We start from the raw sequence: 14,316 nt of genomic DNA, 5'->3' as shown, positions 1-14,316 counted from the left end.
CTTGGGCTTTCTTTAGTTGCGGTGAGCAGGGGTTATTCTTCGTTGCAGTGCGCGGGCTTACTGTGGTGGCTTCTCTTGTTGCGGAACACGGGCTCTAGGCACGCGGGCTTCAGTAGTTGTGGCTCTTGGGCTCTGGAGTTGCTCCACGGCATGTGGAATCTTCCCGGACCAGGGCTTGAACCCGTGTCCCCTGCACTGGCAGGCAGATTCTTAACCAATGCACCACCAGGGAAGCCCTTTACAGTAGCTTTTATCCAAAGATAAAACCTCGTAGTCTTCTCATAGCTTAATTTTAATAATGTCAGTCTCATGCACTGACCCTAATTTCAACTTCCTCAGTCAAGAGCTAATAACAATTTTGGGGGACTTCCCTGGTGGTCCAGTGGTTAAGAATCCGCCTTCAGCAGTGGTTAAGAATCTGCCTGCCAATGCAGGGGACACGGGTTCGAGCCCTGGTCTGGGAAGATCCCACATGCCGCGGAGCAACTAAGCCCGTGAGCCACAACTACTGAGCCTGCGCGTCTGGAGCCTGTGCTCCGCAACGGAAGAGGCCACGACAGTGAGAGGCCCGCGCACCGCGATGAAGAGTGGCCCCCGCTTGCCGCAACTAGAGAAAGCCCTCACACAGAAACGAAGACCCAACACAGCCAAAAATAAATAAATAAATTAAAAAAAAAAAAAAAAGAATCCGCCTTCCGATGCAGGGGACGTGGGTTCGATACCTGGTCGGGAAACTAAGATCTCACATGCTGTGGAGCAACTAAGCCCGCACGCCTCAACTAGAGAGCCCAAGTGCCGCAAACTACAGAGTCCACACGCTCTGGAGCCCGCGCACCACAACTAGGAACAGAAAACCCACATGCCACACCTAGAGAGAAGCCCGCGCACTGCAACGAAGAGCCCGAGTGCCGCAACGAAGACCCGACGCAGCCAAAAATAAAAATAAATAAATAAATAAAATAAAACATTAAAAGAAAGAGCTAATAATAATTTTTAGTAACTGTAATGAACCATAAAGGAACAAAAACCCAAACCTTAGAGCATCAATATGACACCAGTTAAAACCAATTATGTACTAAACCTATCATCAACCCAGTATGTTAAAAACTTTAATTTTCAAAACATATAGGCCAAATCTCATGAAATCTAAATTTAAGGGAGAAATCCAAACTTTTACACTGCACTCTTATTGCAACAAACTGCTTGACAAGAGTGGCTTAGGCTGGTGATCTCATATAGGGATTTTTGCTGCAACCATATCTGCTGTATGTAATGACATCTAACATACAGAAAAACGCATCTTTCTGCTAAAGAGGGAGTGCAATATAAGAGAATGTATACATATTTTACAATTAGCATACTATTTGTTTCTAACTGGATACTCCAAAGTTTACTCTATTAAATTGTTCAAATACTTCCAGTGAAATCTTAAAGTACTAGCAAACTCCTTCCTTATCTACATAAAGCAAAGATAAAACAAGTTTCCATTAAAGAGCTCATTAATGAAACCAATCTAATAAAAAAAGTTTATTTCTATAATTATGAGATAGATACAACCAACTAATTTTACACCAGGCTATATTCGACATTGTGAAGAACAGAACCATATGATACAAACAATTTTTACTCCTAAGGATTTTATAATTAGTCAAAGAAACAAAACTAAGAAAATGTAGCAATAATTGATAAGGATATCACATGGTATACTACAGATAACTTTTTCAAAATGTATTCTCCTCTTGGAGGTGTTTCAAGCTGCCTCAAGAACAAGAAAAAAGGCAAAGCATCAATTCCATTTTTATTCATTTTATATGAGGGCTTAAGGTAAGGGAAAAAAAAATCCTGATGCCAGGAACAAAATTTAAAACCATTAGAAAAAAATACGTATGGTGTAGGAGTCCCTGTAAGAAAGCTGAACTATATTTCCATATTTAAAAATAAAATATAAATGTAGATTTTACAGGGTTCACAACATAAATAGAACATTAAAGATAAAGGATGGTGGAGGGGGATTAATGAGAGGACAAAAGTGAGTGAAAGGCTAAAGATATCATTCACTTGTATATTGTTTCAATGACACTTGCTCCTGTAAGGAATGTAGATGGTTTAGAGTCCCAATCCCAACTCTATCAATAATTATATAGCATTAAGTAATTTACAGTAGTTTTTTGAGACTCAAAACAAACATATGTAGCTGATACAGGTATCAAAAAAACCAAAAATGCTTAGAGCCCTTTTAATAATGTTAAATATCAAGAAACAGAACATTAACTGTAATAACGTATAAAAGAAGTTCAGGGAACAAAGACCAGTAACTGTAAACATTTACATACAGAGAACATTCTACATACACAGAACATAATTAGAATTAGCTCTGATATACATCTAAAGTGTTATGTTAAATGGTGATGTCTTTATTTATCTAGTCACAAACCAGAAATAATAATCTTTGCTTTTGACTACCTGAAAAGTTAAGTTTCAGCTTTTAGAAGGGTGCCATTGACAACGTTTGAGTAAACTTTTAAGATTTCTTAGAATTCTAATATAAGTAGGAGATACATAACAATACCACCTAAATATTTTAACTGACATCATCACCTAAGGAAGCTACCGCCATCACTTTGTTTTAAAGAAAATCCTGTAAGATTATCATTTAACCTAGTTTAAGTTTTAAGTTACGAAGTCAGGATTACAGTACTCAAAGAAAAAAACCATAACCAATTATTTGTCAAATACTATGTGCCTACTATACTCCCGGCATTATGCTAGGTACTAAATAGACACCAAACAGAAAAGGTCCGTGCAATAACAGGGCTTACCTTTTGGCACACAGTTTTTTCCATTTAAAGGATGAGAATAGGCTAGCACAAAGGTATATGAAGAGACCTTCATGAAAACACAGATGGAGGACGGATTCCTTCTTTGTTCAAGTATAGACCAATGTGCTCAACCTTTTATCTGATTCTACATCCTTCCCTTGCGCAACCCACTCCCTTCAATAAATCTTTTTGTAAACACTGAGTATCTTCTATGTGATGAAGGGGAGGGTCAAGGAGGGAGGACAAGCACCATTCAAAATTACTGACATAAAACAAAAACAAAAACAGAATAAAGCAATTGTTTCTCCTTAATAACCTCACCCCAAGGACCTAAAATGGTGTGTTGTTAGTTGCATAGTTTTAGTAGCCAGTTCCAAACACTCTACATTCCTTTACAAAGTGTCTGGGTATCTACCAGTCACATGATTATCCCTACTTATGATGGCAGCAAAATACAGATGGATATCCAAAAAAATAATAATAGCTACTCTTTGAAAAAAATCAGTTTTTTCCCCCATCATACAATAGGCAGAATTATTTACAAACTGGAAAGATTTTAGCGAACAGCTGAAGAACACTTACTTCTGTTCCAATTCCAGGTTGCATGCCAGAGTACACACTGTCTGGTGGAGGACCACCATACTTCCTCTGTCCTGTGGTTACATCCAGGGTATAACCAGTCCTCTCAAGCAAGGCCTAAAGATAATTATACATAATTATTTATAGTTGAATATTAAATATCATACACACACAAATCAAAATATAAATCTTTTCCAAAAGGTTCCCTAACATCTTAGGTTATGTATTTTAGTTAGGGGAAAAAAAATCACAAAGTTCACACTGGTTCCTCTCACACGTGTTGACTTTTACTTCTCCTTTCCATACACTTAATGGAAGGAGTTGCAGGCAAGTTAAGTCTCCAAGCACACATCACTTTTTTGTTATGAGAACAGAAAAAAGGGGAAAGGATTACTAAAACTTTGACATAAGCTGACCCCAGGCTACCTATTCATACTTATGTACCACAGTATTCCTCATTTTGCACCCCCTCTACATCAATTAGATTTTTTCCTTATTTGCTCCCTTTACGTAGCATACTTACATCCAGTGACTCTTCAAATGAAATGTTCTCTATCCCCTTTAAAGAACATTATGGAAAGGTTGTATTAATTCCAGTGAGGATGCTGGCATTAAAGGATATCAAAGTGATTTGAGTGTCCATATCATACTGACAATAATAAATTCATAATACAACTAACAAAAAAAAAGTTCTCTATCCTTAAAAAAATCAAGTCCTAGCTCTTTTATGCAGCTTCTCTAATTTACTATTTCTCACATCGTCCTACTCTTTCTACTGTACTCAAATAATTTAACCTTTATTTTGTTTAATCCTGTTGTTTTGTACTCCTACTATACCATAAGCTCCATAAAAACCAGACCATTTCTCATACAGCACAGACTCAAAACATCTGGCAATTACCAAATGAATATACTCTCAGGTTTCAAAAAACAAACTATGTTTCCTGATTTCCAACCTTCCTCACAACATTATATTAGGTATTAAGAGGAATCATAGAAAAGAAGATAATGTCCTTGCCCTTAAGGGTTTGTGTTCATATGAAAGGCCTACAGAACAAAGACACATGGAAAAAAAGAAATGGAATCTACCTAGAAAGGAGAATTTTACACTTCAGGTTTTTAAAATCACAGCATGTCAGAGCAGCAAGAGACTTCAGACATCACCAAGTTCAATAGTTTTCAAAAATATCTCTGGAGGAACCCCGGGATTCCAGTTACCTTAGATTCTCCATTCTTCTACCTTTGACTATTTTAACCACAGAAATACACGTAATATAGAATACACACAAAACATATTACATATTATACATTACTTGTATAATATGTAATATACACATATTACATATATAATATGCACCTTCTCAAGAGCAAATAGCCAGCTTTAGGGAAATAATACAGATCTATCCAATGAACAGCAATAAGTTTTTTAAAAAACAACCATTACAGCAAATAGAGTTTTCATCTATTAGTTAAAAGATGTAAGAATGGGATTGTGCCATTTTACAGATGAGGGAAAAAAGGTACAAAGGAGCTTTATATAAGCTAGTTACATGATAAAAACTATGTTATATTTCTTGTCTAAAACATAGAATTGTACAAACTTCAACATTAAATAAATTAACTATTTCAAACCCAAAAGTCCATCACTGCAGCAAAACATCAATATCCATTTAATTCTTTTACTAAAAGCCCTATATTCACCTTTTAGTTTATCTAAATAATAATAGTAATAATAATAATGGCTCATAGTTACACTGTTCTCGCTACATTCCAGGCATTACTCTAAGCACTTTACCTATCTTAATTCCTTTAACCTTCACACTTCATGAGGTAGGTACTATTACTGTTCCCAGTTTACAAACAAAGAAACTGAAGTAAATAAAAACTGAGAAGGAGGAAAGCAGTTATTAAAACACCTCTTCAGCAAGAGAAAAGACACAAAATACTTGGAAAGAAACTGAAGAGACATGATTGAATCAATCTAAAAAACTATTATTGGAAGTATCAATAAATATGTCATTCATAGCCAAAAGAACAAGGAATAAGGGAGAGTATGTTTAGGAATTTTCACCAAACATATAATTAAATGTCTGCCCCCAAAATTCTTCTTACTTAATTTTCCCTAAATTATCTCAGTTCCAAACATTAGTTTTTCTTTTTCTTTTTTTTTTACGTGCAATAAAAGCTGTTTCTAGGAAACATGAAAAGAAGCATTTGATCTCATAATTAAATTTAATTTCATTACAACTATCCAAGTCAAGTTTTACCTTGATCTTTGCTTCATCGGGTCCCTTTGTAGACTCTTGCACCTTGCTCCCCTGTTTCTCCCTTTGCCTGTAGGTCTTCATAACTCCACATAAAAATGCACTTTTGTTCTAGAACAGCCAAGTAATTCAATGAAAAAGAATCACCAGGAATTGATGAAGGGTCAAATACATAATTAACTTTAAATTTCAGAAGACCAGAATTTTAACAAAATATTTACTCATTTATTCACTCAACAAATATTTGCAGAGTGGTTGTTACATGCCAAACTGGAGCAGAGAGCAGTTAAGACACACAAGACCTCTAGGGAGCTTACCTGCTACACTGGCAAAACAGTCTTCCATTGGTTGATATTTAAATGTGTCTGGGCTATTTTGCCAGGTATCCTGAATCTATTCCTCCCACCAACATTATTTCCCTCCAAGATAATAAAACAGGATCACATAATCCAAAAATATTACAAAGGAGTGGGGGACTTTTACTTTATGCTTGTGTTTCTGAAAACTCTCTGCCATGTAGATCTTTTTTTCTTTAAGCTAATTTTTTAAAAGAAGCAGAGGTAGTCAGAAACAAAAATACCACTCCTCCACAGGAAAAAAAGTAACAGTAAAATAATTTCAGATCATTAGTTGTTCAAAGACATTTCTGAATAATGACCTTACCTGCACATGTGATAAGTCACTTTCCTTGAACTGCTGTAGTACAGACAGAGCTCCTTCTTCATTAAATTCCCTGAGAGCATCAATGGCTCTTTCATCAAGATCGACATAAGCTACCAATCCTAAAAATTAAATTGAAAAGGGGTAACATTATTGCAACAAAGGGGAAAATCTAAACTGTGTTATCAGTGTTTAATCAAGAATTGTTATATTCAATACTATCACTAACTAAATTTTCATTTAACTATATGCATATAGGCAGCTATACAAATACTATAAAGGTCAAGAGTACAAGTATGAAAACAAAAGATAAAATGTCAACACTTGTAAACATGAATTTCAATCCCCATATCCCCCAAAAAACCAAAAAAAATCCTAACCCCATTTCCCACTCCCCAAAACGTTTAAGTTCCGGAACTTAAATCTGATGTACACACTGTACTACAGATTAAGCATTAATATAACAAGTTATGTTAGGGTGATAAGAACACACTGTATTTCCCAAGGAGCAACCTTCAAATTACATGCACTGTTGGAGTTATCGCTAACCACACAAGAAGTGGGGAAAAAAATAAGAGAGAACCTCTTTTACTAAATAATTCTTTCCACTCTCCAAAAAGTGTCACAGGTTTTCCCTCCTTAACACCTAAGATAAAATGAAATTCATCTGTTTATCTGAACATCTATTTTGCTGCAGTCAGAATGTGGAAAGGCATAATTTTAAACTTTTCTATAAATGCCAGTGCAGCTTGATTAATCAATTCTGAAAGTCATATTTTAAGGCATTTTTTTGTTCTTCAGAAGTGTCACAATGAGATTTTAAAAGATGCTGTGGCATTCACAACACTGTCAACAATGACAATTTTTGCAAATGGCATTAAAAGGACTTTACTGTGAACTTAACGAGCAAACTATACAGAAAATATATGCACTGCATTCTATATATATACAGTATATTTAACTGCACACAGAACATTTACTAAGTTTAAGTATAATTTCTTAAGTTTGTTAAATTTTATATTTCTCAATATATTTCAGAATTGATCCAAAGTAAAATGGAAATATTTGGCAGATTAAAACCCCCAAATCCATATGAACTAACATCAAAAGTGACTCCATTTTGGTAAAGCCAAAAAGAACTTTACTCCATAATATATACTGTCACTTGCGAAGTTACTTTTAAAAAAATGTTGCCATGATTTAAGAGCTCAAAATGAGCATGCCTAAATAATTGGAGTTTCCTTACTTGAATATTCCAGATCACCACCTAAAGCCACAACTCAGGATACCCATCAGTCCGTTCTGTCAATCCAACCCTACACCCAAACCATCGGCCTCTTACTAGTAACAGAACACTCTACAAGAGAGTATCTCGAAGCAGATCACTGCCAATTCTCTATGGCAGAATGTCACAGAAAGTTCCTGAGGACTGATTTTCAAATGGGACCATCACCCAGGAGTCATTTTGAGAAGTCATTTTAATGTCTAAAATTATCTTGAGCTTCTCAGATTAAAAAAAAAAAAAATGTTTTAAGGACAAAAAAACCCCAGAAATTTGTTACTACGGTACTTAAGACACATTTGTGAGACAGTTCAATTCTCTCTCCCAGAATCTGGATAGGCACACAAAACACAGAGGAAGAAAGTTTCCATCTATGGTCCCAAAGGGGGAGGACACATTTATTTATGAACAACACTTCCTAAGGGGATATATTTCTCTCCCTCTTTAGAACTTCAAACCACTTACAACCACCATATTAAAATGTTCAAATTTCCTTAAGCACTTAAGCATGGGACTCCTAGATTTAAAAAAAAAAAAAAAAGAAAGAAAAAAAAAAGCAGCTGTTACAAACCAAACACTTCCAAATTACTGAGAGTTGGGGATTTCTGTCTGTTAGAAACTAGACAGGCCACAAACTCTCAAGGAGTCTGACATTTATTATCATTTCAGACAATACACTCTAACTAGTCCTCTTATTATGCCACCTAATCAGACCTAAGCTGTTTTAACAATCACTTTAAGAAGCTAAAGTAGAAAAGTAAAAGCAAAATGATGACTGATTTAGATTAAGAAAAAATGTAAAATTTGATATGCTGAAACATATATATTAATTGATGGTAAATCTAAGACAAATTGATGTACTGTTCTGAAACAACTAAGACTGCATATTCAACACTAAGAAGTCTTGGAAATAATGAAATAAGAATATCAAAGTCAAACCCAATATGCCCTCAATGAAGGGAAAGTAACATTCAGCTCTATATAGATCAGAAACAATAATATTTAACCTTAAAAAAAGTCTATAAAATTCGAAGTGGTTTGCCCTCACTTTCATAACCAGTCAGAAACAAGAAATGTATATTATACCTGTCTGAAATATTTCATCAAGTCTTTCTGCCACCTTCTGTGGGAGGCCTGCCTCTATCAGTGTCTTGTAGTGTTCTGTGTGAGTTACACTGGAAGTATCCATTGGTTCTTCCTCTTCTTTTAACTGTACCGCATTACCATTCACCTGATTAGCCATTTTATTATGCTGCTGGAAAAAATTCAGGAGCTATATTACATTAAGCCAGAAATAACTAGTTTGTAGGACAATGCATGATTTATCTAAACTAATTTGTATACATGCTGCTAATAACTTCTATCAAAATATTATTTTATGATGCCTTTTCTGATGTATCTGACCTAAATTTGCATAATAATTCTGTAAAACCATGGAAAATGTACATGGAAGTGTTATTTAAGGAACTTCATGTACACTAGGTTAAATAAAGCCTTGAATTTACTTAAGGTAGAATCACTGATTAACAAAAGCAGCTGTTGTGTCCTGACGAGCTTATCAACAAATCACCACAAAATCCTAAAAAGCCCCTCAAGCTCTCAATTCTTACACAGTTTTAAAAAGTTTGGTTTAAAAACAGAATGAACACCCACAGACAACTTAAGGTTCAAGGACTTTCAAATTTTCCTAGCTCTGCTTCAAATCCAAGATAGGTGTGAAATAAATGCCCTGCTGTCTCTAGTTCAACATTCTGGTGATTTGGGTTTTCTCCGCCTCACTTAAAACAAAACAAAAAACACAACTTGACATTAATTTTTGTTCTAAAATTAATTTGCTATTCCCATTCACAGATTTAAAAGAAAAAATGACCAGGTTTAAAAGCTAAATGATTGTTTTAAGTCCACATAAAATAAAAAGTGAGCTATAGTTAAGGTTGCTTCTTTTTTCCCCCCCCCACCCCTAAGGTTGCTTCTTAAAAAAAAAAAAAAATCATGAGTGTATACTGAATTTTTCATGTCAGTAAAATAAACCTAAAAAACGTATTTTAGAACGGATAACTAATTCCTTCCAAATAGTTTCAACAAACATTACCTAATTAGGATAAACTTAGGTCAGATGTCTCAGATTAACCTACCCAAATCATTTTGGGTGTTCAACCTGTATGTAATGCTGAAATGGATCAACTCCCCGAAGAGAGAGATTAAATAATAAAACCATACAAGGCCAGTCTCTATACTACCTCTTCAAAAGACGGAATTAAAGTTAAAGTGCATTTGTCTGTGGTGAAATTATAATGTGATGAAGATAATAAGCACCAGAATAAAGACATTGCAACGAATACTGAAATAAAGGACATGAAGGTGGATTTCAAGGAAAAGCCTACTTTTCTTGATGAAGCTCAAGATACCTAGTCAGCTATAAAGAAAATACAAGTTTCCTAAAAAGCACTAAAACCCATACGTAAGATAACCACACCTCCAGACTGCTTTTCAAAACACTGTGCAAATGCACCAGGTACAGTTTTCCGACTTAAAACAACTTCATTTCAAAGTCCACCGATATTTAGCTGAAGTTAATGAAAAAGGGAAGAAGACCGAGAAGGAGGTAATACAGCGTAGGAAGAGAGGAAAATGCAGAAAGGGTTACTTTGAAAATGGGATAAACAATATCATGACTTCTTATGATTACAAAACATTATTAAGACTTAGTAACCCTCTAATGTCTATACAGACGCAGACTCCGTGGTTAATCGCTGGGTGGATAAATGTTTCTCAAGGCAAGCCTCAAATTCTGATGAACGTGCAAAAACAAAAACATTCAAAACTGGCACTTTTCATCAAGAAACTACTTATAGTGTAAGATGAACAGTTTACTGATTAATACAACCTACTTCTATAAAGATGCATCCTAAAGTCCAAAACATCTTTGTGAACATAGAGTTTTCCATGCTCCCCCACCCCCAAATACGACCATAAGATCATCAGAACTCAAAAGTTCTCCGTATCACAAGACCCTTGCAGTACTGCACCTTGGAATACTATTAGTCACGGAAAGAAAGCAAATTTTTAACAGAAAAGTTCAACGAACATCTGTTAAGGTGGTATTTTTTTTAAGTATGTGTAAAGCAAAAAGACAAGTTGCATATTAAGCACAAGACAGAAATATTTATGACTACCATTCATTGCAAAGGCTCTCTACAAGTTGATTCTGAAATTGTTTGAAATTTACCAAAAAAAGTCTGTAAACTTTAACAACAACAAAAAAGTACAACTATTAGAGTCCAGAAAATAAAACCTTTCGGATCAAGGAACAAGCTCTCTTCAAGCCAAATACAATGTGCTCATTTAAAAAAAGACTTTCATGTCATATGAGACCATTTAAAACTCTTGTGTGTATTCAATATGATGCCACACAGCCAAACCATATTTCTGGATGCAGCAAATACACTAATGTGACTTAAGTCATTTGATCTAAACTTTTTTGCGAAAAGCAGAAATTTAAATAAGGGCTGCTGGGAGATTTGGGAAGTCTGACACTAGCCCCTCTCTGATTTTTTCTCAACATCTCGTGAAAATTCTTCACATTTAAGAGACCGGCTTTAAAAGAACCAACGCAATGAAGACTAATGGTTATCTCATGGCTTAGGAGTGTCAAGCCCTTAACCTACAACTGACTCATGAGACATAAATTCAGCCTCCGGAGGACAGCAAAAATCTGAAACAGGTAGTGTGAAAGGATTGAACCCTTCAAGAGCCCCGTGGCTTCAAGTTTTAAATTTTGGCAATTACGGTTTCTACCGCAGAAAAAAAAGAATCGCCTTTCCAATTTCGTGCGCCTATGACAGTCTTAAAATTAGGTATCTCAGGCGCCGCTCGAAGGCTAAGTTTCATGGCCTCTAGTAGTCATTTTTTCCTTCAAATCTCGACTCGCAGCATGCAGAATGGGGGAGGGGAGGGAGGCTTCCTACACAAACCAGCCTTTTGGCCTCTGCTTCACACAAAAGTTTTCTCCCGGCTCAGGTCACCCGGGGTTTGCATCCCGCCCTCTGCCCACCCCCTCCCCGTGCCGGTCCGGATCATCAACACATCCCACTCGTGGCTAGGCCGGATGATACGGGAGCGAGACGGCTCCGGCGGGGAGAGGCAATGGGGCCGCGGGCGCCCCAGGCCGCCGGCCCGGCCCGGCCGCGTGGAGCAGCGGGCGGAGGCGGGAAAAGCGCGCCCGGACCGGCAGCCTGCGCGGAGGGCGCCGGGCCGGCCGGACCGCGGGCCGGGGGTTGGAGGGGCGGGGGGAGGATGAGCGAAGGCGAGGAGGCGCCTCGGCTGGGCCAGGCCCTCAACTGAGCGGCCGGACGAGGCTGAAGCCACCACCAGCCCATCCCCACCCCCACCCCGGGGCCTCGGAGCGAAAACGAAACTGGGGACAAGGCGCCGTGCCCCGGCCGGGCCCAGTAGGGTCGGATCGGGGCTCCCGGCCCCTCCCCCCGCGGGCCGGCGCGAGACTCACCGGGGCAGAGCTGGGGCCGGAGGCCGGGCCCGTGAGAATCAGCGCGAGGCGCTTTGAAAACGACTAGAAATGGCGCGCGCGCCACCCCCTCCCCCCCTCATGGACAGAGACGCGATCCCGGCAGCACGCGGGGTTTCCCGGAACTGCTTCCAGGGACTCCGAGCGGCCGGGCAATCACCGCGCGCGGCGGCCTGAGGAGCAGCTCAGATGACCAATAGTAGCGAGAAGAGGCGCACCACGCCGGACGACTTGGGAGCCAATCGATGAAGCCGTCGGCTGAGCCAATGAGGGAACTCAGCGCCGCCGGCTGGGGCGCCTCCGGGGCGGGGGCAGGAACACAAAGGGGTCTGTGGCGAAGCCTCGGGTGGAGGCGAGGCTACGGTGCTCCAGTCCCAGGGTGCCGAGGCTCCTCCCTCTTCGTCTGCCGCCGGCGCGAGGCCGAAAAAGTAGGCCGCCTCCGGAGCCCCGCCCCCTACCGTCCGCACCGGCTTGTTCGGCCGCGGCCCTCCCGCCCCTTGGCTGGCGCCACAGCGCCGGTAATCCCCCCGGGAGCCGCCGCCGCCGGCGTTCGCCCCAGACACGCCCACCGCCACGCGGTCCGGCCTCCCTCTAGGTCGTCTTTTGGGCTCTAGTTAGAACGCGGTTTAAGGATTTGGCTCGTCTGTTTTGTTGGAGAATTTCTTCGTGTAGAAAGTCGTCCCTTGGAACGCTCGGAAAGCTGACTCCCGGGCTCCCTTCCACACATCGTTGGGAGCAGCTCAGAATGTGAGGGAAATCGCTGAAGTGGGCGTTTCTCAAGAGCAATGTTACCTACAAATGACAGAGCAGAGTCCTTTCTTCACGGGGTTTGGAGCTAATGAATATTCACAAGGTAGATAGGGCAGATGTATGCATCTATGAAACCAAAGGAGCCGTGCAAGGAAAAGGGCTCATTCCCAAAGGAGACTAATTCCCGTTATTCCTAAGCATTTCTCACCTTCCACCCCTTACTGGCTTGTTCCCTGTCTTGCCTTAGTCCAAACCTATCTCATCCCACGGCCCTTCCTTCCCGACCCCATCTCCACTGCCCCATCCCTCTCGGGAAGTGGAGGAAGCCAAGCGGTGGTCTGCAAGATTTCCAGATAACTTCGAGGATCGTTTAAATTTCCCAGAAGCTATCAACCAAAAATTAATTATGGAAAACCTATGTGCCCGGTACTGGGCTAAACGTCACGGTGAATCCAACTTTTGTATTATGGGGTGTGAAACTTATACAAATGCTGGGATCCTTTAGAAAAATAATATAAAATGATGAATACAAATTTAGGAACAGAGTCTTGGAAGGGCATGGTAAAGGGACTTTGAAGCTTAACCTTTATTTGCTTCACATAAATCTGCTTCTAGCTCGAGGGTTCTTAACCTATTTTGTGCCATTCGACAGTCTGGTAAAAGCTATGGATCTTTTAGGTTTTTAAATGCGTAAAATACGTAGCATTACAAATCTTGAAATACAATCAGGAAATACATTTTTAAAACTCTTGTGACATAGTAATCTTTTTCTTTAAATATTAAATATCAAGATTGTGAAGCAGGTCAAAGAACTATTGAAATGTAAGCAATGAGGAGATATTTCAAGAAATCCCACAACTATAATGTGTATGAAAATATCTGTGATTCCTATTGGTGACAGAGTGAAAAGTACTGCTAATTCTCTGGTTTGTTGCCTACATTCACAATGGGGAAAATGCTTAATTTTGGCAGTATATTAGTGAAAATAAAGTTATTTTTTTCCCTTCCAAGTTGAAGGGCCAGTGAATTCCATTCAGAGATTCTTTTAAGTCCATTTAACACAGGATAAGAACCCCTGGACTGGATACTGTAATTAAAGTGATTCTATCACCCAATATTTTCTGAGATAATATTTCAAATATTCACCCATATGGTCCTCCTAAGTATACTCCACCTTTTCAGACCATATATCTTGATTTTTTTGATTTGGAAAATATGGTCATCTGAGCTTTGCATTTCAAAAACAATTGTGTGTGTGTGCATTCGTGAATGCAATATTATACAGTTATTTGTTGTACACCCTCTACATATAAATCACTGTGTTGAAAGCAGGAAATATAAAATGAATAAAACAATCTCTGTCCTCTGAGAGCTTACATTCTAGCTGACAAGTCAGGACAAGTATACAAATAGATATAATAAAAATGAGTTGCTAGG

The 14,316-nt window shown here is 38.8% G+C and overlaps 1 protein-coding gene across 6 annotated transcripts in view; it reads right to left on the bottom strand.

Moving 5' to 3' along the window:
• Positions 1-13,494, bottom strand: part of HNRNPR (heterogeneous nuclear ribonucleoprotein R) — a 35,175-nt gene extending 21,681 nt beyond the window's left edge. The window contains exons 1-5 of one of the 6 annotated variants that reach the window (XM_082451418.1): positions 12,112-13,494; positions 8,691-8,859; positions 6,326-6,444; positions 5,666-5,773; positions 3,402-3,515 (exon numbers count right to left, since the gene is read on the bottom strand). In XM_082451418.1, the coding sequence (XP_082307544.1) occupies positions 3,402-3,515; positions 5,666-5,773; positions 6,326-6,444; positions 8,691-8,847 (498 nt within the window). In that variant the 5' untranslated portion in view covers positions 8,848-8,859; positions 12,112-13,494. The remainder of the gene's footprint in view (positions 1-3,401; positions 3,516-5,665; positions 5,774-6,325; positions 6,445-8,690; positions 8,860-12,111) is intronic. The other 5 variants (XM_082451417.1, XM_082451419.1, XM_082451420.1 and 2 more) reach the window with 5 other exon arrangements.
• Positions 13,495-14,316: the final 822 nt, after the last annotated feature.

Source organism: Balaenoptera physalus (assembly GCF_965194825.1).
Source record: "Balaenoptera physalus genome assembly, chromosome: 1".
NCBI classification, from domain to species: Eukaryota; Metazoa; Chordata; class Mammalia; order Artiodactyla; family Balaenopteridae; genus Balaenoptera; species Balaenoptera physalus.
The sequence above is the reverse complement of the archived record's forward strand: the minus strand, read 5'-3'. Positions and strand labels throughout refer to the sequence as shown.